Source organism: Ptychodera flava, chromosome 21, assembly GCF_041260155.1.
Source record: "Ptychodera flava strain L36383 chromosome 21, AS_Pfla_20210202, whole genome shotgun sequence".
Classification (NCBI taxonomy): Eukaryota; Metazoa; Hemichordata; class Enteropneusta; family Ptychoderidae; genus Ptychodera; species Ptychodera flava.
In genome coordinates, this window is record NC_091948.1 from 25,681,921 (window position 1) to 25,707,403 (window position 25,483).

Below are 25,483 nucleotides of genomic sequence, written 5' to 3' on the forward strand. Positions count from 1 at the left end.
ACGGAAGCAGTGGATGCTTGTTCGCAGAACTGGGGTTCGGACAATATTGGTTGGTCCCGCACCGGACTAATTTCAGAACACTTACAAAATTAGAATCTGACAGGGCTGAGGGGACGATCGTATGTCCTCGCTGGACGTCTGCTCCATTTTGGCCCTTGTTATGCCCTAATAACGGTAAGTTCGCAGTTTTCGTGAAGGAAGTTCGAGTGTTGCCTAAAGTTGGCATAATTAGCAAAGGCAGGGGCGATAATGGCATTTTCGATGGCAGAGTTTTAGCTTTTAATTTGCTTGCAATGCATATTTGGTTTGATGGGTCATGACGGGCGTTGGCCTTTGGTATTAGATAAACATCCGATGAATATTCCTCACTTTCGGATGTTTTCATTTATATTGCAGGGTCAAACTTAAAGGAAGGCGTCACTACGGTTGCAGATAGCCACAAGGTCAACAGTGACGGCCTTCAAAATGAAGACTTGCGAAGACTTGCAGGGAAACTACCCATTATTTATTGCAGTCGAGAAGCGACAGAACAGTGAAAAAATATTTTGCCTATTTTCAGAATGGACGAATTTTATTTGTTCTCGTGGAGAGGGAGCTCTTCCGGCCAATCCCGTCCACGTGGCTTTGTTCGTCACACACCTGTTGGAAACTCAGGCTTCAGCTGCAGTTATTTCCAGCCACGTGTACAGTATCAAATGGGCTCATACGGTAGCAGGTCATTCTGATCCTACAACACATCCATTCATTGTGAATTTAATGGAAACTGCAAAGCGTATCCGTCAACCGACGAGATCCCGGAGGGACCCAGTCACAGTGTCGGAAGTCCGTGCCCTTTGCGAGAAATATAAGAACAGTACAGACGTTTTAGTTTTACGTGATTTGTGTATGATTTTGTTATGTTTTTCTGGTTTTTTTTGCGTTTTGATGAAGCAAGCAATTTACGTTGTTGCGACGTTAGAGTCGAATTCGATCATTTAAGTGTGTGTATTTTGCATAGCAAAACTGACCAGTACCGTCAGGGTGATAGTGTAGTTATTGCTAAGATTTCTTCCGTTGCTTGCCCTCACGCTATGTACAAAGGTATGCGTCTGCTGCTGCAATTGATTTTTTAAGTACTGATTTTCTTTTTAAGCCCATTGTTCATTGCAAGTCTGGTAGGGGGTTAATTCGGCAAAACAAAAAACTGAGCTATACACGGGCTCGGGAAACCATTGTTGGTCGTTTGCAGGAAGTTTGCGGTCTTGACCGGCGCCTGGGTTTGCATTCATTGAGGGCAGGGGGTGCCACAGCGGCGGCCAATGCTGACGTTGGTGATAGATGCTGGAAGCGTCATGGTCGTTGGAAGTCCGACACGGCCAAAGATGGTTACGTTGTTGATTCTCTTGCTCATCGGCTTCAGGTGACCAAAAAGTTAGGCTTGTAGCATTTTATTGGGGGGGGGGGGGCGTTTCCCTTCCCGTTCTTTAGTTTTTCTACGTGACGGCGTCTGGCAACCTACCATTAATATGGGTATTTGTGTGTAGGCAGTGTGAGCGTGCGAACGTAGTTAAGACATAAAATTTCCCGCGGTTCGTTGTATAGCGGGAAATGCTTGTCTGAACGTCGTAGTGACAGCCAATCAGAGCTAAGGCGTCTGTTGGTCACGTGTTTAGGGGTATTTAACGTAAGCCAGGTGTTTAGGCTGACCATTCTAGGCCAGCACTCACTGCTTGTGCAGCCACTTTCAGAGTTATGAAATTTTAAAAATTTTTTGAGTTTGCATTTAATGTCGACAAGTAAGGATGACACCCGAATCCTCCCCTAAGCGCATTTGACATAGCGTCGGGTACAGGTTTCCAGGATTTTTTCAAATATACGTTTGTTTTTTGTCTGGTTTTTCCTGGGCGGTCTTGTGCGCTGGAAAGGGGCGTTGTACTGTTATGTATTTTTTCCCCAGAAAGTACTTTTCTGTCTGTAATGCTCGACACAGTTTTTGTTTTTGTGGAATAAAGGAGACCGGCTGGCACTCGGTGACGGCGTCTGGCAACCTACCATTAATATGGGTATTTGTGTGTAGGCAGTGTGAGCGTGCGAACGTAGTTAAGACATAGTTTTTCTCGATGTTTATCTGTTTGTATGTTTGTTATTTATTCATGATATTTGTTTGTTTGTTCATGTTTGTCAGTATTTTTTTGTAATTTATGTATTTGTATGCCTTTTTGTATGTTTGTATATTTTTGTTTATGTTATTTGTTTGTTTGTTTCTTTGTTTTTTCTGCCTGGCTCCCCTGTGGTCATAGATCTGTGATGTGACGGGGCCTACATTGCAAGTCGATTATAGTGTTTTCAGAATGTGACCATAGTCCATGTCAGCTTGTTCCCATGGAAACCTTCTTAAGGTATTCGGGAATGCGGAATGTATATTGCACACAATCAGCACAATGAACGTTGAAGTAGCAATCGGGCTGTTGACCCGTTGAATGTGGCACGGCTTTGGATGAATCCGGCAGGAAAACTAACTCACTACTGCGCAGACTCAAATGTAACGCGTTCTATCGCAAAGAAACCCTGGGCCGGGCTGCCAAATTCCAAAAAGGCTTACATGAAATTGGAGAGACACAAGATAAACTAGTACAAATGGTTTTATTTTTTAGAAAAATCACCGACTTGAATCAAGTCTCCTGGAATCCGGGTGTGATTCTGTTGCCAGTTTTCTCGAATTAATAATTATTGCACACTTAGGGTGTCTGTAGTCAATATGGCGACCATTGAGTCCCACGTGTAGTTGCTTTGGTTTAAAGTGTGGTGTTGATCGTCGCCAGCATTCCGTGCAAGATGATGAAACGAACGTCAAAGTCGTCACACCACAAGGAAACTAATCGTTTTAAGGTAAATACTGTTCATGATGTATGACTTATGCATCGAAAGCTGACACGAGAGTAACTGTACAATCCGCAAAGAGCGACCTGTGTCCCCGGCTTGTCAGACTCCCGAGAAAAACCTAGGGTTCATCTCCCTGCCTCTATGACCTATGCTTGTGTGCATAGTCATGGAGGTAGCACACAGACTCGGCAAAAGCACATCCCATCCAAGACGCAAACCTGAAATGAAATACCTCTTGTTAGGGTAGTGCACAGGCGTTATGTGGACCGGGTAGTTTGTAAAAAAGTGTAGTTTATGCTACGTTCCGACGTTCCTATATGGTATCATATACTAGCTGCAAAATTGTAGTACTACGGTGAGGCTAGCTGCAAAATTGTAGCGCTACGGTGAGGCTAGCCCTGCGTACGATGCTGTGTGTTAGCTGTAGCGGCCAACACACAGCATCGTACGCAGGGCTAGCGAGAGAGTTGCCGACATCGACGGTAATTTACGAGAAGTGAATAAAAGACTGGCATTTTTGGAAGCGATCGAGTAGCTGAGGTAGGCAGGGATACGACTTGGGCCCAAGAACGCTGAATTTCGGCAGTAATTTGGCTTTTTACGTCAAGTCCCAAAATGGATTTGAAGTCACCGAACCTACGTATGGGTCTTTGCAGGGCTGTGGTGAGCGGGGCGATTAGCTGTAGCGGAACACACAGCATCGTACGCAGGGCTATAGGTCGTACCGATCTATCACTACTGAAGACTAAACACTATACTACACTAATCTGGTCATTTATGGGGTTTGGAATTTTTTCAAACACGTCGATCACGTTCCGAAAACATTTCTGGGAGCCGCCATTACCAACTTCTGGTAATGGCAGCTCCCAGAAACACGGGTGCCCCCAGCCCTGTGTACAGGGGGGTCCAGACACTTCGCACCAAAACCAGTTCGCCCCACACAACTTCGTCCCAAAACCATTTCGTACCAAAAACCACCTCGTCCCAAGTACTACTTCGCCCAACCCCACTTCGCCCCAAGTACCACATCGTACTAAAACCACTTCGCCCAAAGTATAGTACCGTCAACTCGTCCTGAAAAAACGATGTTAGGATGTATCATAAGGTTGTTTTTACCTACAACTTGGAAGAATTAATGTATTCTCGACCGCGGGTTATCCGGGTACTTGCGGTTTTTTTACGTCATTTTTGCGTCACAGCGCCGTGGTGAAGTTCGGATATTTAAACCACCAAAGCAATATTTAAAGTTTCAATATACATAAATGACATAACTTTAGTTCTGATTTTTTTCCACACAATTTTGTATCATTCTCTCATCTGTATCGTCTGATCTCTCATTCACCACGCTCGTATGTGTTTCACCTACTGACGTCACTCCGCGGTCGAAAATTAGGACATTTGGCTACCACGAACCATTTATTGTTGCATGAAACCATAAACGATAGAATAAGGGAGGCTTCAGTAATTACAGGGTGGGGTGGGCCGGGGGAATTGGGGGGGAGGGTCCCCTTTTAGAAAACAGTTCAAGGGGGAGGGTCACTTTTTATAAACCTAGCTTGGGGGAGGGTCACTTTTGACAGAAGTTGATATTATGGCCAAACTTTGATTGTCCGTGTGATATTTCCTGAATAGGAAATACACAACAAAATACGCACCACACTTATAGACCGCCATGCATAGTGAATTGACATTTTGGTGAGATTCCAAAATCAAATTTCTTACACAATCATAGACTTGTAACCACTCTAGTCTAATCAAGAACAATAATCTTCATATCAAGCATACATAAATGCACAGATTTATCTAAGGGAGCGTTCAGTTTTTACGGCCTGGGGGGGCGGCAAAATCTTGTCGCCGGGTGTTCAAAAAAATATAGACCCCCCTGCATTTTTTGTGAATAAAAGATGACCCCCCTTTGTCAGACGAAAAAAATTGATGACCCCCCCCCCCCCATGAAAAATAACCAAAACCCATATGATGTCAAGTTTACCCGCATGGTTTGGATTTGAACTCCGGTACGCGGCGCACTTTATTCGTGTAGCAGAGATGCCAGTGCACAAACTTCTCAGCCACATCCATTGAAACGTCTGTTAATTAGGACGACTGTAAGGCAATTTTTAACTTCATTTCCATAGACAACTCATGTCCATGGACATTGTATAAAGTAAACTTTATTGGAGTGGTTCGCCAAAGGCAGCCCTCCAGTTAAGAGGGTCATGGGCCATTACGTAAAGTCAACTTTATTCTAGTGGGCCACCAAAGGTGGCCCGCCGGTAAAGAGGGTCGATCATGGCTATTGCATAAAATAGACTTTACTGGACAGGGATGCTGAAGTTGCGCGGCCATTACCATTATTCAGTGCGTGATCCCAGGGGTCCCTCAAAAATGTTTCTAATACAAGCCGCGGCTTCAATTGGGAATTTCACTGTAAGATTGCTGTGGGGTATTACATAAAGTCAATTTATTGTAGTTGGCCGCCGCAGGCAGCCCGCCGGTAAAGAGGGTCGATCATGGCCATTGCATGAAGTAAACCTAATTGGAGTGGGCCGCCAAAGGCGTCTGCCCGTTGAGAGGGTCATGGGTAATACATAATGTATATTTATTGTTGTGGGCCGCCGAAGGCGGCCCGCCGTAAAGAGGGTCGATCATGGCAATGGCATAAAGTGAACTTTATTGTTGGTATTATGTTTTTGAAAATGTGGTGACCCCCCTTTCCTACCAGTGAAAAAGCATGACCCCCCCCCTTTGCAGATTCCAAACTTATGATGACCCCCCCCCGGATTTTGCCGCCCCCCCCCCCCCCCCCCCCCCCCCCCCCCCCCCCCCCCCGCGTAAAAACTGAACGGGCCCTAATTTTGTGCTGAAAAAAAATTATTCATAGTTTCATCATAGACCCAAATGCATAGTGAATCGACATTTTGGTGAAATTCCAAAATCAAATTTCTTGCACAACCATGGACTTGTTACCACTCTAGTCTTATCAAGAACAATAATGTTAATAATCAAGCATACATAAATGCACAGATTTATCTAATTTTGTACTGAAAAAAAATTATTCATAGTTTCATCATAGACCCAAATGCATAGTGAATCGACATTTTGGTGAAATTCCAAAATCAAATTTCTTGCACAACCATGGACTTGTAACCACTCTAGTCTTATCAAGAACAATAATGTGAATAATCAAGCATACATAAATGCACAGATTTATCTAATTTTGTACTGAAAAAAAATTATTCATAGTTTCATCATAGACCCAAATGCATAGTGTATTGAATGACATTTTGGTGAAATTCCAAAATCAAATTTCTTACACAACCATAGACTTGTAACCACTCTAGTCTAATCAAGAAAATTAATATCAATAATCAAGAGTACACAAATGCAAAGATTTACCTATTTTTGTATTGGAAAAAACTATTCATAATTTCATCATAAACACCATGGATATTGAACCAACTTTTTAGATGAAATTCAGAAATCAATTTCTTGTACACAAATGTTCATTTTACTTCCCTATTCAAGCAAAGTACATTTAAATATATTATCAAACATATATAAAATACAGATATAGCATGTTTTGTGGGGGTAAATTGTCAATAATTTGCCTGATAGACTCCATGTATTATGATTTGATATTTTTGGATGAAGCACTAAATCAGCTACATCTTGCCTTCTTATAGTTGCACAAAATATGGTGACCCTCCCTAAAATGTATGAAATACCATATCTCTTCAACAATTCTTGCCTGATAAATTGCGACTGTCCCTCCAAAAACACCAGCCCTCCCCTCTGTAATTTGTCCCTAACATACCATTGAACCAATTGTTATGTAAATTAGCTGATACTGTTTTAGTTATTCCCGGGGAGAATACCGCAGTGGTTGGGGTGGGGAGGGTCAAGTTTTAGAATGTCGGATAAGGGGGAGGGTCACATTTTAGACAGGAGGATAGGGGGGAGGGTCACAATTTACGGTACAGGTGTTCGCGAAATTCCCCCGGCCCACCCCCCCTGTAATTACTGAAGGCTCCCTAGAAAAAGAAACACGCAAATGCTACAACTCGGTGCCGTGCGCGGAATTGCACAATGTCAATTTCGCGGAAATGCGTACACTTTCAAGATTTCAGTCCCAGGATGACAGGAAGGTGGTTATTTTCAGCTTTACCAGTTAGCGATAAGTTTCGGGCAAAGTGATTTGGGGGACATGAGTTTTGGGGCGAAGTGGTTTTGGTACGAGGTTGTTTTGGTGCGAAGTGGTTTTGGTGCGAAATGGTATGGGACGAGATGGTATGGTGCGAAGTGGTTTTGGTGCGAAGTGTCTGGGAACCGTGTACAGGTCTGTGTGTTCCGGCGTTATACGGCTTCCACCACAGCCCTGCAATGGTCCATAGAGATAGCTGGCGAGATTCAAAATGGCGATCTCCATTGGTAAACAACTTGTCGAGTACGTTATGTTTCAGAAAACGAGCGGTTTTGGACGTTAGGAGAAGTTAATCGCATCTTTTCTGGGGTTGGTTAGGAGGTAAAGGTAGGCAGGAAAAAGATTTTGCCCCGATAGAGCAGAATTTCGGCCAAAAGACCGTTTTTTCGTTGTGGTCCGGATCTGGACCACAGAGTCCCCGGTTGTCTCCATAGACTGTTGCAGGGCTGTAGTGGAGGCCGTATAACGCCGGGAACACACAGACCTGTACGCAGGGCTAGGGTGCCTCTAGCTGCAAAATTGTAGTGCTACGGTGAGGCGGTCGGTGATTTTTGGTTTTTGCGACTTCGCTCACCAGTAGCGCTACAATGCCGATGGCCCTAGGGAGTATAAAATAAGCGCACCCCACTGGACAAGGTGTGTTGATGTAAAATGCCATATATTTACTGCATTTGGTCATACTGATTTATCACTACTGAAGACTTCACTAATCTTGTCGTTTATTGGGTTTGGAATTTGTTCAAACATGTCGATCATGTTCCATAAACATTGGGCGTGCGTTGGGCATCGTTGTTTCTGGGAGCTGCCATTACTGGAAGTTGGTAATCACATCATCGCGCCTTGTCCAATGGGGTGAGCTTATTTTGCACTCTACAGGGCCATCAGCATTGTAGCGCTACTGGTGAGCGAAGTCGCGAAAACCATTAATCACCGACCGCCTCACCGTAGCGCTACAATTTTGCCGCTAGGGTGCCCCACGCTCAATGTTTATGGAACGCGATCGACTGTTTGAACAGTAAATATGTAGCACTTCACATCAACACGCCTTGTCCAGTGTTTTGTGCTTATTTTGCACTCTTCAAGGCCATCGACATTGTAGCGCTACTGGTGAGCGAAGTCGCAAAAACCAAAATTCACTGACTGCCTCACTGTAGCGCTACAATTTTGCAGCTAGGTATCTATGTATCAGTATTCAGAACGTAGCATAAATTCACAGCATAATCTCCACTTTTACAAACTACCTGGTCCATAATGCCTGTGGGGTAGTGCCAAGAATTGTAGTCATGCCCACACACTTTCTTTGTAGTACTGTATGTGCATGTATTTTTCATTCCCCATTCACTGTGAAAGCACTTTTAGACTATTTGAAGTCTTGCTTTGTTGCATTAATACTGCATGGTACAAGACATAATTGACTGCATATCAAATAGATATGAAAATTAGAAATGTTACAATAGTGGGAATGGTAATTAATAGCTGTGGTTACCATTTAACTCCTATCCTTATACGGTAATTATACCAGTGTTCTCCCTGAATAAGGTAACAGGGGCGTGGGGCCCTCTTGTAAATTCCGAGCGCCCCCTTGCCAGAAATGGAAAAGATTATTTTCTTGAAAAATAAAACAATAAAATGTACGGCGGAAAAAAAAGTTGACAGTGATTTACAAGCAAAATGCAAGCTTGAGCGTTGATCCTGCAGGCTGCAAACGTAATTCTCATCGATCTTGCAAATCTCGCGAGTTTGTGATGTCATCCGAGATCATTAAAGCCCGTGTGCAACTCATTCATTGATGCACTGTCCCTCCTCCTTGTGGGTGGAGGGACGGTGATTGATGGCAGCCATATTTGCATGGCACAGGCCGTAACGTTAGCCACGGTCAGTCCCTCCATAGGGGCGTGCATTAGGTAACCGACTTAGCTGTATAAACATGCCTAGGAACTTGAGGGTAACCAAGGACAGCAGAGTACTCTGAAGTTTTTATAGGAGGTTAGAATTTCGCTTGTGTATTCCTTCCCAAAGCAAAACGACCTATTGTTAGACTCGGTCGGACGTGTACGTGTATCAGGCTGAGAACACATAAGCGTAAGTGTTATGGTGATAATTTTGACATCAATGAATAAATGTATGTCTGTCGCTATGTTTTCGTTTTCAAAAAATATAATCTTCATTGAAATCAGTGAACTGGAATAAAAGTTATGGAACACTGTCTCAGATTTCTTTTCCTTTGAGCTTTTTTATATGAAAAAAATCTGAAAAAATACTCCCCAAGTGCCACCAAATAACACTATTTTAATCTCTGTTTTTCAAAAGCTCCAATGGCAGGAGGGGGGGACACCCCCCTCCTGACCTCCCCCCGCGACCGCTGACGCGGTTGCTTGTGGTGCTTTGCACCACGTCTTCGCCCTCTTTTAACAAAATCCTGGGGAGAAACATGTATACACAATATTTTCACAGTTTGTTAACCTGGTCTCTGTGACAGTCTTAACAAAAGTTAAATGAAAGTAACCTTTTTTTATGCTAATCAGTAATTTTTTCACAAGTTATAGCTTTAAATGAATTTATTATTCTCCAATACAGCTTATTAACACAGCTATTAAAAATGGAACTTACTTCATGTATTTTAACATTGCAGCCTTGTCTCCACCAGATCTTCAATGTATTATTCATTTTCATCATCTAACCCCTTGATTATCTAACACATCAGAAATTCTTCGTTCTTAGTTTCAGACATTTTCAGAAAGAATATCACAGATCAACGTTGATGTGATACGGAAAGGAACACAGCATGCTGACTTAGAGGTAGGATACTCTAGTTGTTTTGACTTTTGACACGGAAATCTCTTATTTACGCACAAAAATAAATGGAGAACTACGCTCCTGAATCATAAGCCAGAGATGTTATCAACGATTGCAATTTTAGAAGAAATTCTTGAAAAATATGGTGAAGATTTAAAGTAAAGTTGGTGCATGATGTGGCAATTAATATCATAAAAAAATAGACATGGCTTTTCCTGCTTGAAGCAAACTTCATTACACTATTAAAGAGAGGAATTAAAACGTTGATTATGATAAATTTGCTTCTCACTCACAAGAAATATTAAAATAAGTTCTTTTAATTTCAGGAATGTGATTCTTATTTTGTTGAGAGTTATCTCAAATGGCAAGAGTTGGACTGCACCAATGATTTTGGTAAGTTGTACTGGTGTTTTAAAGTCTAAGTAAAAGTTGCCATTGGTTCCTTCCATAAAAAACGAGGCAAAGATGTGTAAGCGTAAACTGAGCAAAGACAGTGCAGTGTAGTTAACTCACTAGAACAAAACTCTTCTGTGACTCTCTGCACAGCATGGCAAATGTGCAATGTAACATTCAGCTATAATTTTACTTTCTCTTATTTTAGCATTGTGTTTCTCATCTTCATGAAAAATGGCTCAAATTCATTCAGGAGAATTAAGCTAAATGTTTTCTTTTGTCATGGAAAGTTAATTGATGAAGTTGTCGTTTTGAAATAATAGAAGTCAATGTGATAATTTTAATATTGTCTTTTTTCCAAAATCTTAGCGGTCAAGTGTTTTTGAATAAGAGACAAATATTCAGGGCCTGTCAGGCTGAGCAAATTCTTTTGGTGTATGTTGTCCTGATAGTAGAAGTCAGGCATAGGAAATGCAATGGTTTGACAATTTGCTGGCTCTTAAGGTGGTTGGAAAGGCTAGAGCGTCAGTTATAAAATTCAACAAAACTATTAAAATATAAAAGTAGTCAACATTCTCTGTGGAATAAAAAAAACTAGACATTTGGGCACAAAGGCATTGCAGAGTTATAGCCTGTTAAAACTTCTGAAAAACTGACCAAATATGAAGAAGTTGGGGAGTCCTTAGTGTATTAACTATGGTAGTGGTCCCCTAGCTTTTAATAAAATGTTTGAAAGGGAAAGTCATTATTTGCTGTTTTTCAGGAAAGTTTGACAAGGCGGTGCTGGCATTCAGAGTGAGTGACTGCTATTGTAAATGCATTTTAGATTCTTTGAGTGTCAAAGAGGTGTCAAAAGTGAGATTAACCAAAAAAACTGCTCTATGACTTCAAAAAGGGGTGCAAATATGGCTTGTTTTCAACATTTTGACAGAATAACAGTTTTCCTACATAATTGTATACCAATTTAATCCAACTTTGAAATGAGATATGGACATGGAATTTTTACAGCCTATTAACAAGGTTACAGATAAGATTTGTACGGCACATTTTTCTGTATTTGAAGTACTTTTTGAAAAATGACATTTTGAAATTTGAAAGAATTTTTAATAATTTTTTGATATATAAACCCATGTAAAATCATAAAAACAAATTTTATTTACAAATCCTGCCGTACAAATCTTACAATAAATAGTGTCAACATATTTATAACTAATTTGGTAATATTAATACTATCCAATTATTATTAAATTCAAATATGTAAAAAAAATATGAAAAATTAAATTTTGATATTTACTGGTGTCATATTTCAAAATCATGGCTGCAAATATACAATTTTTATATTCTTTGGAGAAAATATTAACTAAGGGAGTTATCCTGAAAATTTGAACTAAATATCTTGATTCTAACACTTGAAACTTGACATTAACTCTGAGAAAAGAATTGGTGCAAAAATAGCCTTTCCAACCACCTTAAAGCCTAATATGTCCTTTATCATACTAGCCTAAGAGCATTTACTGCTTGTTGACCAGTTATAAAATTGTTAACTTTAAGTTAACTGATCAGAGCAATTCAGAATAACAGCTGGTGGTCAGAAACCTCAGACCGTTAGATTGTCTGACCCCTGACTGTTCACAAATTATTGTTACTCACATGTGTACAATGTACAGTTCTTACCGATGAAGTGCTAACATAGTTTTTCTCTCACAGTCAATTTTTGCAGAGACTTACGGAGTGGAATTTCAACATATTTACAAGTGGTACACCACAAGCAGAAGATAATTGATGCTTTGAAAAAACACCTTCAAGTCAAGAAAAGCTTGGCTCTCAAGGCCTTATTGGAGTGAGTTCAAGTGTAAACTCTTTTAAAGCATTATCATTTCTGATTCGGTCAGGACAAGATGCTTTCATTATTTACTTCTTTTAAATCTGTGTCAGATTTCCTTCCTATTCGCATTACTCTTACACTCATGCATTACTACGAGACACTTTTTCTGCCTGAATTCATGTTATGCAATAGTTTGTTCTTGTTTCACTGAACCATGGTGTCTCAGTTTGTATATGTGCATTGAGTATTCCTTACAATTAGTAGAACCTTCTAAGTCCTATATTACCAGTGAATGGAAATGTACATACCAAGTTGATGGTCAAATGTAAAATTTTTGATGTGATGAATTATAGACTCTATGGTATTATAATGATGAATGTGTATCTCTTTGCATCTTTTGGTACCAGTCTTGTGGTGCAGCTTGCCAAGGATTTGCAGATAGATTTCTACGAGGTTTTCCGTGACTTCTTTGAGATCATCGTGGCTCTTCTTGAAGATCACCCACAAGACACAGAACTCCTTGAAGCTGCTTTCCAGTGCCTTGGTTATCTCATCAAGTTTCTATGGCGATACCTACTCAAGGACATAGAGGATGTCTTTCTGTGAGTTTCAGAGCAGTAGAGACAATGAACTAGATTATTTGATGTTTACTTTGTGTGGAAATATGTTTATGGCACTCTTTAAGCACAAAAACCTCTGAGACAGTTTGCGTGCAATTTTACAGATACATTTTTCAACCCAAGATGTCAATATGTCATTTCTTGATAACACTGAAATTGGTTACTGATGAATGACAATCAAAAATTATATAAAAAAGAAAATGTATTTTATTGAAGGACAATTTATATCTGGAAAATTGCAAAACATAATGTGGTGTACATCATAGAATTTCTGTTGAAAACTCTTTGTTCCCAGTTGAGTAGTTGCCATACTGACCTAGTTTCAGGGAAATAAAACACAAATAATTAAACTCTGCACAGCTGAGTTTCTACTGGAAGCCAATAAGCTAAATGTGTTTGCATTATACTAATACACACAGCTGAAATATTGTCTTTTAATTTTTTCACTTTTTCCAACTTTTGTAGGTATTATGTGCCATTGTTTAGCGACCAGAAGAAGGAGTACATTCATCATTTTGCTGCAGAAAGTTTTGCTTTTCTTCTTCGCAAATTACGGCAACCAGATCAAGTCTTGAATTTCATATTTCAACATGTGAAATCAAAGTCTGAGGTAAACTGCTTTTGTGTGTATCAAATAACAAAACAAAATTATTCTTTGTTGAGTCTATATTAAATTGTGTTTGCATTTCATAATAAACATCTGCTAGAGCTATTCCCATTACAACTGTGATATCTTTGAGAAGTAGCAAAAGCAAAGACCAAGTACAAAATTTACTGGTGCTTGTCTTGTTCACAAACATACAATTTGACTTTGACCCGGCTACAAAATTCCTCTGATGGGAATAGAATTGGTCCATGTGTCATGTCCACACTCTATCTGTTAAAGTAAATGCCTGGCTCAGGGCTGACACAAGTAACAAATTGTTCGAGACCTCTGACTGCCATGTTGATGTGGCATGAAGACAATGAGGCCGTGCTGTTCGTCTTCTACTTGGACTGGGGCTGACATAATTACACCGACAGACATAGGTTGATTCAAATTGCATGTCAGATCAAAGCCCCTTCATTTAAGGACCTACAGTCCAACACATGTCAGACATAGTTTGTCCACATTTATTCTATGAATCTGTTTCACCAATCTTCTCTGAGGCCCTACACAAGCTGCCCAGTCTGAACCCAACTGTAGGTACCTAATGATCATTCCGATTGAATACAAATTTACAGTTGTGATAAACTGTTAATATTTTATATGGCAGCTACATGAAGGAGTTGGTATATTGATGTTTGAAGTCATGAAAGGAGTGAAGAGACAGTTCCATTCATCAGCTGATAGAGTAAGTCACAAATATTCCTTTGGTATCTCCATCATGTGACTAGAACAATTCCATAAATGCAGTACATGATACCTTGAGTAAATTTCAAGCCTTCAGTGTATGACATACCTTTTACATGTCTTCCTCTCCTGAATTTTCTTTCTCATTGCTGCATATTAACCCTTTGAGTACCAAATTTAATTTTTGTTGTCATTGTAAAATAAAATGCAGACAATCTTTTCAGATGTTTGCCACAGTTTTTATCAAAAACTATTACCAGTGAAAAGTATATCCATTTGGTCCGAAATTATGAAAAAAATAATTGAAAAATTCATAAATATCGGTAAAATGTTGCACTGAAATTTTGGCAGGAAAAATCACAGCACTCGAGGGTTAACCAAATGTTGAAGACTATCTGAAGGAAAAGTACTTGCAACTTTCAAATTGAACAAATATTTACAAGTATTTGTGCCATCTTACTTAAGTCAAAATTTAACACAAAATTGCTAACAAATTGTCATGGCTGCTGTATATCTTACCAAATTCTCTGTTACCTATAGCTTAGTCTGATTAAGCTGTTGTGTCATTATTTTAACCTGCTTTACTCTTTTTCTAACATTTTTAACGGTGTAATCATATGTTCCATGTTTCAGTTTTTCTCATGTTTGGTGAAAAAGATAGCATTTGTTGACCCCTCAGAGGATGCCACTGAAGATGTAGTCAGCAATATATTATCACAGACTGTTTTGAAAATGGCTAAACACTCCGCCAAGAATGATACATCGTTTGTGTCTTCAGTTCTGGCTGTAAGTATTCATATTGCTGGTTTCTGATCTGTCAGTATAGATGTATGAACTTCTTTGCAAGTGGGGTTTTTTGCACTTGCTTGAACCCAAGTTGTGAAATCTACAAGTCCACTGAGAATCTGGCATTCCTTGCACTGGTATAATATTAATCCCCTTGATTCCAAGTGGAATGTCGTTGAGCATCTCCTATCTGGCTATGATGTCTCAAATTATATCAAGCAAAGTACTAGTAGTTCACACTTTGTTCAACTATTGTAATAGCATTTTGAAAGACTGAGCCATGTCTGCCTCCAAAGTATATAAAGTCAAGAGTTAAATAAATCATACAACAGTCAAAAAAACCCAATGCAGAGCATTATATGGGCTAATGTGCACCATTTCGGAAGCTGTTATCTGATTGGTTGGCTGAATCTTACCCTTATAATTGAATACTTGTAATACAAATAGACTTCTTAAGTTGCTGTGAATAGTGACGATCGACCAATCAGATATAACCTTACGAGCATGCCGCACATCAGTAGGGTTGTGTGTCCTCACAAAGTTGCATGATAATGAGCTATGCATGTGTCAGTACCAAACAACTGAAAAGTGGGTATCCAAAGTTGTGGCCACTGATACTAATTCTTGTCTAGACCTATCTGAACTGTGTATAATACATGATCCGGAGGTTCATCAATACTCTATATTGAAAATTGATTCATTGTCATCCGACAGTATTTGATAACTTTGTAGAAGTGAATGTTATGTTGAATTTGAAGCATAGGATGCTGAACAATACTGAGGACAAATGTCAAATCATATCTTCTCTCAGGAAAGAATCTCGTCGCTAAAGAAACATATAGAAAATACCAATGATCTAGACGATGATACAAGTGCTCAGTTGCATGGACTTTTCAAGCTACTTCATCTGTGGATACAACATAAACATACAGACTCTCAAGTAACAAGTGTAAGTCAAGATACCTTTTTCCTCTTATGTAAGATCCGTGCATCTTTATAGTTCTAGGTCAAGACTGTTACTGTGCAAATTTTGACACTATGGAAACAAACAACCTTAAATTTACTGATATTTGAAATCATAATGGTTCCCATCCCTGTGTGTGAGCACTAAGGGGAAAAAATAAATTTTTGATGTTCAAAAAAAATAAGACAGTCAAAACTTTGTTTATTCTTAAGAACTTCAAAATGAGCCTACACAAATTGGTAGCTCGGAAAAGTACTGTAAAAATTTGAAAGTGAGTGTCCGTCCCTGAGATGCATTCTACCATGTTTAAGAACATTATCAAACTTTCTACTTCTAGCTGCAAAGTGGTACATATATTTATGTAGATGCGACAAAAAATACCTTTCATTAGAAGTTTTCAGAGCATTTGTAAGCAACATACAAAGAATTGAATTGTACATTGCTGAATGAAAGGGTTTTGTAGGAAAACGTGGAATGGAAAAATGGGTTGAAATTCTTCAACTTCTTGACCCATAAACAGATGGAAATTCATACCTAGAATATTTTACTAGAAATGTACTTTTACTTTTCTAGAGATGTTAAAACTTCATTGTTCGAAATGACTGCAAAAAAAGAACATTAAATAGAAAAAAGTTCTACCAGGGTTCCCCAGTCAGGTTATCTGTGGTACATCAAATTGTGCAAGGGTTCCAAAATCAAGTAGCTATCTTCTCAAACCATAGCGAAAACTGGATATGTCTTTGGAGTAAAGTTTAATTGTTATCAATAGTGCATATTTTTTAAAAACATGTAACTAGTTCGAACTTAATATTTTCTTCTTCAGGTGCTATGTAAAATGTTGGAATGTGACAAGTTGACGGTGTCCCTCCTCGATGATTTATTAGACATTGTTATCACCATAGCAACAGAAGAAACCAAGGAAACCAAAACACTTATATCATTGGTTGGTATAAACTAGTATATATTTCATTTTAAGTCAAATTGATATAACTTTTTGTCTTCTCATGTTTCCTTAGCTCCATATAATCTATCCTGTATCGGTTTTTGGCACCATTTAGGACTAAGGAGCTATTCATATTGATAGCAATGATGTGATCTTTTTCTGCAATTGTCTCTCTCAGTCAGAGAAATTTCTTTGGCGTAAATACTTACTGTAGGCTTCTTCTCATTTGCTTAGTTGTAGAAAAAACAGCATCGCACACACTTTCACAAAAAAAGCATAGTTTTGTATTTATTGACAATGCTACATGTAAGATATACTCATGTAGTGATGTTGACCAACCTGCATTTCAGTCTTATGTTTTTATCCCACCAATTTTTGATGATACAATCATTTGGTTGAGATTTTTTAGCACTGCACCGCTCTTCATACACATGCTGCTGAATGCAGATTCTAGATTGTACAGCCAAACTCATCAGAAGAGTCAGTTTTTTAACCAATTATAATAACTATATTAAACATTTGTCTGATTTTAGATTTACGGCCATGCACAGTGCAATTTCCAGCAAATACATGGATTTACCAGGAAATTACTACAACTGCAGAATTTTGATACAGTAAGTTTGTCAGTATCCACATTATCAGAGATTAGTATTTGACTATATGTAATATAACTCTGGAACAGTAAAAATTTCTTCTGAATAGGAACAGTGGTTGTCATCCTGCTGGGTAAATGAGCACTTTTCAGAAAAAAAATTCCAAAACAATTTTGCATTTTGAGGAAATAATGTACTGCTATCTTTGCAATTTGAGTAAATGTGAAAATCAGTTCTGTGAAAAAAAGCCATAATGAACACCATCTCTGCTGATAACAGTCTTTCTTCAAATGAGGGTGTGAACAAATTCATGAACTCCCATATTTATGATACGTAAATTATTCATGAAAGTCAATGTGAATTTATGGAAAATGATGTTGATACGGGATGCCAATGTCAAGATTTTCAATAAAATCAACGTTCATCATAAGGTAATAGTGCATACAAGATGTGGTCTAATGTTTACATAATTGGTATAAGCTCAGTCTTTGTTTATTGTTTAAGGAATTGACATGATAGATCTAATATGGAACAAATCAAAAGGAATGCAGTGAAACCCATTTTTTCATGAACTATACTGAAATAACTTACTCATTCATAGCAGCTTTGAGATCAGTTATAAAGAATCTGTGCCCATCTGTAATATTCCTGATTTATTGACATAGCAATCTGTCATTTTTGCCTGATAGGAGGTTCTACCATATCTTGTTAAATACATCAGCAACAGTACTTCAACATCTGAAGACCAAAGATTACTTCTATTGACTGAGGTTGTCATTTCTCAGAGAGCGCCACCATGTGACGGCACTCAGCTGCAGCAGTACCAACCATACCAGCTGCAGTTACCAAGGTGACTCCATGTCTTTGCTGTGGTGTTGTCAGTGAAAATGAATTTTTCTCATCATTTCAACTATTGAAAGGGCCTTGCTTGAGTTTTTGAGGTATCTGCTATACAGAGTCAAGATGAGATAATTTATTCATAATTGTACTGGAAACTGTCACTTTTCATCAAGTAATGGTTGCAAGTTTACTTGAATAGAGAGTGGACAAGTTTTCACATTTAACTTTACAATTTTGTTAGTGATGTAATATATCTCTGTTGGAAGTTTGGGCAACTTTTTTTACTCTCAATGGTCTTCCAATATATATAGCGCCCTCAAGTGACAAATCATAAATCTGGTCCCAGCAGGTTACTACAGTTATTAGGCAGCCTTCATCTTGACAGTGATGTGACCGTAAGCATCACAGCATAATGAGATCTTTCACAATGTTGCCAGTCTTTCAACTAGCCATTTATTGAATAATTACTGCTCATTTTGCTGTGTGAAATGAAGATTTTTATTCTATTTTATACTTTCTTTTTCACACAGTGACATTGTCAGTTACATCCAGACCTTACTTTCGTGCAATGAAGACACATCCTCAAGTTCAAACTCTGTTTCAACGTTATGGTCGGCCTTAGTGTGTTTACCTCATATCATGTATGTACATAATCTACCACAATTCCTCTGATTCCAATTCCATATTGAAATGTGAACATGCTGAGAAAACTTGATTCCTTTGTACTTTCTTTATTGTACTACAAGGTGACTATGAAATGAAGGCAGTTGAAAGCGTATCAGTAACTATCATTGGCTGGACTCATAACTGCTTCAGTGTGTCTGATACAAATCTACCACAATGCCTCTGATGTCAATTCCATATTGAAATGTGAACATGCCTGAGAAAACTTTATTCCTCCATACTTTATTTATTAGTTCCATAAGGTGTTATGAAATGAAGGCAGTTGAAAGGGGATCAGTAACTGTATGACTGGCTTGACTCATAACTGCTTTGGTGTGTCTGATACATGTCTATCCCAAATATTCTGAAGTCGGTTCTACTTTGAAATGTGAACATACCTGAGAAAATTGTATTACTCTGTATATTCTTACTGTTCCTATCCAATGACAATGAAAAGATAAGTTAGCTGAAGAGGTACCAGTAACTTACTTAGATTGAGTCATTTTTGTGATAAACAGGAAAGATGACATAGTCAGAGAATCATGAATTGTAGATTTCAGAGAAATGTGATTTTTTGTGTATTCAAGATCGCCTTTACATGTAAGAGATTTTCAGCAAGTTAGGTGATTGTCTGTGATAGCCTGGATCATGTCAAGAAACTTCACCCATGATTTCACTTGTTAATAACACCTTGGTGACATGGTCTCTACACTTCAATAGTGAAGAAGCATTTCAAAACATTACTGTGTATTGTGTTTACATGCACATGAGTTCAAATTTTCATTCATCCTTCAACAACTGTGTCCTTGTAAACAATGAGGTACAGTAGTTTAAATCTGTTGAAGTACAGTCTCTCTAATCTTTGTGAAATTCTTTCTTTTAACAGAGTCAAGGATAAAGCTGAAGTTAGCGAGTCTGTTACTATGGTGATTGACTCACTCTCTGAAACTGTTCTGGAAGCTCAAGATGCAGGTATTTTAAATTTTCATGTAATTTGAATGTGTGTTCATTACGGCAGTGACATTTCAATCAATTTGGAAGGTACAGTGCAACTCTAAAATGACAATGGTATCAACTTATACAGCTTGGTATAGCTAAATAGAGACACAAGAAAATTGTGACTGATGTTATTTGTATATCATGTTTGCAAAACAGAATCTTTCCTGGGTAAACTTCAAGTTGCGTGCATAAACAGCATAGTGTTGATAGTTTGTAGAAATCTTGTTACTAGGAAAGGATGGCACATATTAACAGTACTGATGTCCATGAATTGTAGTTTCTACTCAGTCAAACTATTTTTAAACTTATCTGAAATGTTAAATTATCAAAAATCTGATTGCTAAATTTTTGCTGTCTTAATTTGAATTTACGGTTTACTTCAGTCAACACTTAACATAACAAACAGAGAATTTTTCATTTTTTGTATTTTCTATGTAATCAGAATGTCTTTGTTTTTTTCAGATTGTCTTGATATTATGATGCATGTTCTTTCACAAGCTATCATAACATCAGTCTGCTGTAGACTTGAGATCAAACATTCAGTACTGAAAGATCTTTGTCAGATAGTCATGTAAGTATACATAAAGTATGCTACAGTTTCTCTACTATGTTGTGGTAGTTTAACTTCTGCCAAGAAAGTGCAGAATCTTTGTGAACAATCCACCCTAGGCTTAAATGTTTCACTGCAGGTGCTGAAATTTCTTTTTTGGATTAAAAGTCACAGTTTATAAATTGTTTTTAGATTCATGCATAGATTTTCAGGGGGCAGAGCATTTCTGTTCAAATTGTTATCACATATTTTAAATGCACCTTTACCAAATGTTACAAATACCTGTACTGCATTGATAGTCTTAACAGCTTTAGCAATTTTCCAAACATTCAACTTGTGTGTGCTGTCTTTGGAAATTCACCAGCTTGCACAAACTTACACATTTCCAGTCTAATATGAATCCATTATTGGTGTCACTCACAGCAAACATGGCAGCAGTATCAGTGTACTGCAGGCTATTGAACTCTGGCTGGTTGCCATGGTGAATGAAGATGATTGCAAACTAGACAAAGAGGAGATAGGGAGCATTAAAGAAGTGATACCAGTCCTTGTCAAGAATGTGTCATCTTCAAATTCTAAGGTACATTGTATGTCCTCAGTTGCAGTCCTGCTGCATGACAAAAATTCGTGTGACCGACACCTTAAACACAATGAAACACAAAGCATTCAATGGTTCTACTACAGAATAAAAAGGACACATGGTGGTCTACAGTCTCAGTATGCCCAAGAGATCATGTATTGTTAGTACAAACCAACCCATTTGTGCAAAAGGCATATTTCTGTGCCCCACATGCTTTTGTTTGTACCACAGTTCATTCAAATTCCAGGTTTGTCCTACACAATTTAAGACGCAATCTTCAAACCCAGCTTGTAATGTTCCAAGCAAAAACAAAGATGGCTGATTATAAATTTTATTTTGTGTCAATAAACAATGAAATAGTTTCCTATGAAATCCCTGAACCTTTGAATCCTTGAAATGTATCAATTGGAATTTCTTTGTTTTCACAGATAAGGCTTCACTCCTTGTCCGTACTGGTTCAACTTCATTCCAGTTTGACAGAGTTAGAGGTACTGTACCTAACACATTCATTTCCTCCATCCACAGATTATTGGAAATTTTTACCAATGACACATATCATGTCCAATCCATTCATCATTTGCAATGACCAAATTAATGTTGTGTGAACTTCCAAAATGCCTCACTTTTTTATCAATAAAGAAAATAAATTTACAGATCTATACATTACTTAGATCTCACATAATTATCCTGTACCATAAAGTCTTTCAAGACCTGTGAATGATTCCCCTTTCAGCAAATACCCTAGCATTTCCAATGGTCTGATTTGTCCCTTGCACAAAGCATATACTATTATGAACTCTCCTAGTTTGTCACTTTGGTGTGACCATATAGAAATTTAATATTGTGATCTGTTATTATTAGTTTTCGAGTTTAAGACACTCTTATCATATAAAATCAGTTCCAGACGGTGGTAATACAGCCAATCAACCACAGAATGATAAATAGGTAGTTATTGCAATCATCTGATGTGGCCATGAAAAACAATCCTTGGTGTTTACCAAACTCCAACTTTCAAATCTGCCTGCAATAAAAACGGTGTCTGTACCACCATACTGTATATTCCCTTTGACCCACACATCCCAATTTCTTGCTATAAATGGGATCTTGGTCGTACCAATAGTTACTGAAACCAGGTGAAAGAAATAGCCATTTTCTGATCTTCCATGTGTATTGATACTTGCACAGGATGATGGCATATTTGAAGTCTGTCTGCAAGCAGAGAGAGTTTCTGTAACATTACACACTTACAGAGAGAAGTTGAAATGTCTACAACAGCTGATGTTTGTATCAAGGAATCATTACCCTCAGGTGAGTTCTGACATTAATTACTGCATGACAGCTTTGAATTTTTTAATTTTCTCCTGTCAATCATTGATGATGGATAATGCATTTTTAGCATTACAAAGATTTAGTAATAATTTGATAAATATTAAATTTTTGTAATTTTGTACATTTATGTATGTGGACATATAAAAAAAATAATTTATGGATATTTAGGCATATACATGTACTTGTATATACTGTGGTATTTTCGACATATTATATATGTGTTGGACTCTACTGACTTAAATTTTTGTTTTTTTACCCAGGTGCCTTTGCTCTATCTGTTTGGTGCCCTGTATGTCAACTTTAGTTTACTATGGCAACCCATCTGTGATCACATCAAGTGAGTATTACTGGAGATGATAAAACTTAAGATGAGTTTGCAGCCTTCATTGTGAACTTGTTGGTTTGTTGGCTGTATTTTCACAAGCCAAATATGATTAGAAAGAAGCTGTTTACTATCAGCTACTACATTGGCTTCCATCTACATGTACCGCCTGCATTTGCCAATTTTATGACTCCTGCAAGACCTTGCACTATGATATATTTCTCGGTACCAGTTTGAATGAACACTGTGTAAAAGATGACAATGGTCTGTACTAAATTGATGCCATAATTTATTTCAAAGCAAACTTTGAATTTCTCGCTACAAAATGTTGAATTTTGAAAACTGCCTACCACAGAAAAGTACCATGTTGTATGGTCATGTAAGGGTTGTTTAGTCCAGCATTGGTTGTCTGAACAAAATATTGTATGTGCAGATAGTTCTTATGATAACTTGAAATTCTGTACAACTGGTTTGTCTTTCCTCTAACAGAACTCTAGCCTATGAGATGAACGCTGGAGACTTTTGGAGCATGCTGCACAGCCATCTCAAAGACACCATTGACCAGACTAAACACAGAATGGTGCAGTCAGATGAAGATGTATCCATGGAAACATCATCTGATGGTAAACCAAGTAATGTCTCAGAACTGTTTCTTCAGCACCATGGAGAGGTCTCCAAACCGTGTGACAAACCTGACTTTGAGAAACACCGACATCTTTTGATGAAAGCTATCAGTAGTTTTGCTGACAAAGCTGAAGCCAAGTCCAGGATTCTGTCACCTCTGCTATTGGACTTCATAAAGTGAGTCAAGTCATGTTTGTGAACGTCTTAAATGTTAATTTCATCACAAAAAACAACACATTAAACACTCACACAGTACAACTTATATCATGATAAACTTAATGAAGTGTAAATTTCATACAGAAGAAAGCTGTGTTCTGTGTAGATCAGAGAGCCAGCAACATAGACAAAATATTTATCAAGTTATTCCACAGACAACAAAACAAGCAAACAAATGAACAAACAAATGAACAGCCAACGGGATCTCATTTTTGTACAGTAACATACCCAATGAATAATTTTGCTCCCTAGCTTCTTGTTTGTGAGAAGGTGATTTTTAAGAGTTCATGAGATGTGTAATGTGGTGAATACTTTGTTATTTCAATACCCAGGGATGAGTATGAGCCCACTGATGAAATCATCGCGTCGTCACAAGACCTGAGAATCGATGCTGTCAATGAGAGGACTATTACTAAAATGGATAGGAAGAAAGCTATTAAGTAAGCCAGAGGACTTTTTTCCAAAGTTGTTTTGTAAGATGCATAAGAGTATTTTCAGTATGTTATGACCTAAATTTGCTGTTTATTGATTTCAAATACTTTTCATATGGTTGAACATTAATTCAGCTACTTGAAAACACAATGCATGGAAGTATTGTAGAAATGGAAAAAAAAATTGGCGTATTCTGGTTTGCTTAAATTTTGACAGACATTTGGTAATGAAATTCTCGATGAATATGTTTTTGAAATGTATTTGAACTGCAAAAGGACATAGGGGTAATGTTTGTTAGAGACCAACGTGTTTGACCAGTAGGTACAACTGTACTTGACATTTTAGATGGCATACATTCCTGTAAGTGTCTTTAAATTTTAAGCTTTTGTACCTACCACACTTGAAGGTCAGCTGCATCATGGTGAAAAGAATGTATGATTGTGTGAAAAGTGTTGACGAAAATCACTTCTTGTAGTGATCTAGTAGATGTGGTTTTCAGCCTGACAACTTGACTTTGTGTTTCTTTAATGTTATGTTTTAGTCCTACCACAGGCAAACTCCTAGTCTGTTATTTTGTTACTTTCCGGACATAATGAATTTAGGGAAATTTGATCAATCATTTCAAATACATGTAGGTATCGTGGTCAAGCCATAACTTAACTTATACTGCAAGCCAGAGAAAATTCATCATCTTTTCCATTGGGTCATGTCATTGACGTATCATTCACATTTATTGTTCCCTCAGATGTCTGGTCGACCATCTTGAAGTGTTTTCCAAGTTCAAAGATGGCAAGTCAATGTATATGGAATCCAGTCTCAAGGAACTCTACCTCAAGGTAAACACTGACAATGTCATTGTCAATGTCAATGTTGTCTTGTTCAAATCTGAACATCAGAAATGGAATCTTGCAATGTTATGTCATTGCTTAATCTTCATGTCTTTGAATTATTAATGTACACTGTTGTCAGATTAAACTGTGACTATAATGTGGTGTCTACAATCCCACTTTTCACGTACAGTACAAAGTTTTATGATCATGTGCGCTATTCACAATGACTTACAAATAGTCTTTACAATGGGTTTGAAAAAGTAAACATCATGACCAAAGAAAAATCTTTGAAGCTTGGTAGATAAGCTTTGCTGTTTCCAGTTACTTACTGTCTAGCAGTACAGAGAGAATGAAATACAACACGAAAGCCTCGTCGTCATGATTGAAGGCACATTTATGCTTTCATCCCTAATTTTGTGTTCCTAAGGCCCATCCAGTGTAGAAAACAATTGAGTCATGTCACAGGACAGTGGTGACCGCGATAACCTGTTCAACCGCAATGCCCTATAAACGCGTCCACAATCACCATTGTTGAGCCAAACCATTGTGATGATGGGGTAGAAAACCCAAAGCAAGCAGAGTAGAAATGTCACATACATGAAGTGTAAAAATATTTCATGACACCTTCATGACCTTACATATCATTATTTTCTGTGATTTGTGATATTCCAAATATATGTATTATCAAAGTCACCAGTGTGCTGCATAGGAAATGCAAATTTTTGGTTAGATATAGGCTATACTGTGGTAATTCAGTTGAGAATTGATTAAATATGATTGGC

At 38.0% G+C, this 25,483-nt stretch overlaps 1 protein-coding gene across 1 annotated transcript in view; it reads left to right on the plus strand.

Annotated features, from left to right (window-relative positions):
• The first annotated feature begins 2,712 nt into the window (after positions 1-2,712).
• Positions 2,713-25,483, plus strand: part of LOC139121846 (small subunit processome component 20 homolog) — a 56,362-nt gene continuing 33,591 nt past the window's right edge. The window contains exons 1-22 of the mRNA XM_070687065.1: positions 2,713-2,868; positions 9,785-9,862; positions 10,186-10,252; positions 11,960-12,092; positions 12,485-12,679; positions 13,163-13,307; positions 13,954-14,031; positions 14,664-14,816; positions 15,628-15,765; positions 16,604-16,723; positions 17,257-17,337; positions 18,006-18,166; positions 18,687-18,797; positions 19,706-19,791; positions 20,281-20,389; positions 20,792-20,948; positions 21,377-21,436; positions 22,134-22,256; positions 22,538-22,614; positions 23,089-23,400; positions 23,772-23,879; positions 24,617-24,707. Of these exons, the coding sequence (XP_070543166.1) occupies positions 2,815-2,868; positions 9,785-9,862; positions 10,186-10,252; positions 11,960-12,092; positions 12,485-12,679; positions 13,163-13,307; positions 13,954-14,031; positions 14,664-14,816; positions 15,628-15,765; positions 16,604-16,723; positions 17,257-17,337; positions 18,006-18,166; positions 18,687-18,797; positions 19,706-19,791; positions 20,281-20,389; positions 20,792-20,948; positions 21,377-21,436; positions 22,134-22,256; positions 22,538-22,614; positions 23,089-23,400; positions 23,772-23,879; positions 24,617-24,707 (2,637 nt within the window). The 5' untranslated portion in view covers positions 2,713-2,814. The remainder of the gene's footprint in view (positions 2,869-9,784; positions 9,863-10,185; positions 10,253-11,959; positions 12,093-12,484; positions 12,680-13,162; positions 13,308-13,953; positions 14,032-14,663; positions 14,817-15,627; positions 15,766-16,603; positions 16,724-17,256; positions 17,338-18,005; positions 18,167-18,686; positions 18,798-19,705; positions 19,792-20,280; positions 20,390-20,791; positions 20,949-21,376; positions 21,437-22,133; positions 22,257-22,537; positions 22,615-23,088; positions 23,401-23,771; positions 23,880-24,616; positions 24,708-25,483) is intronic.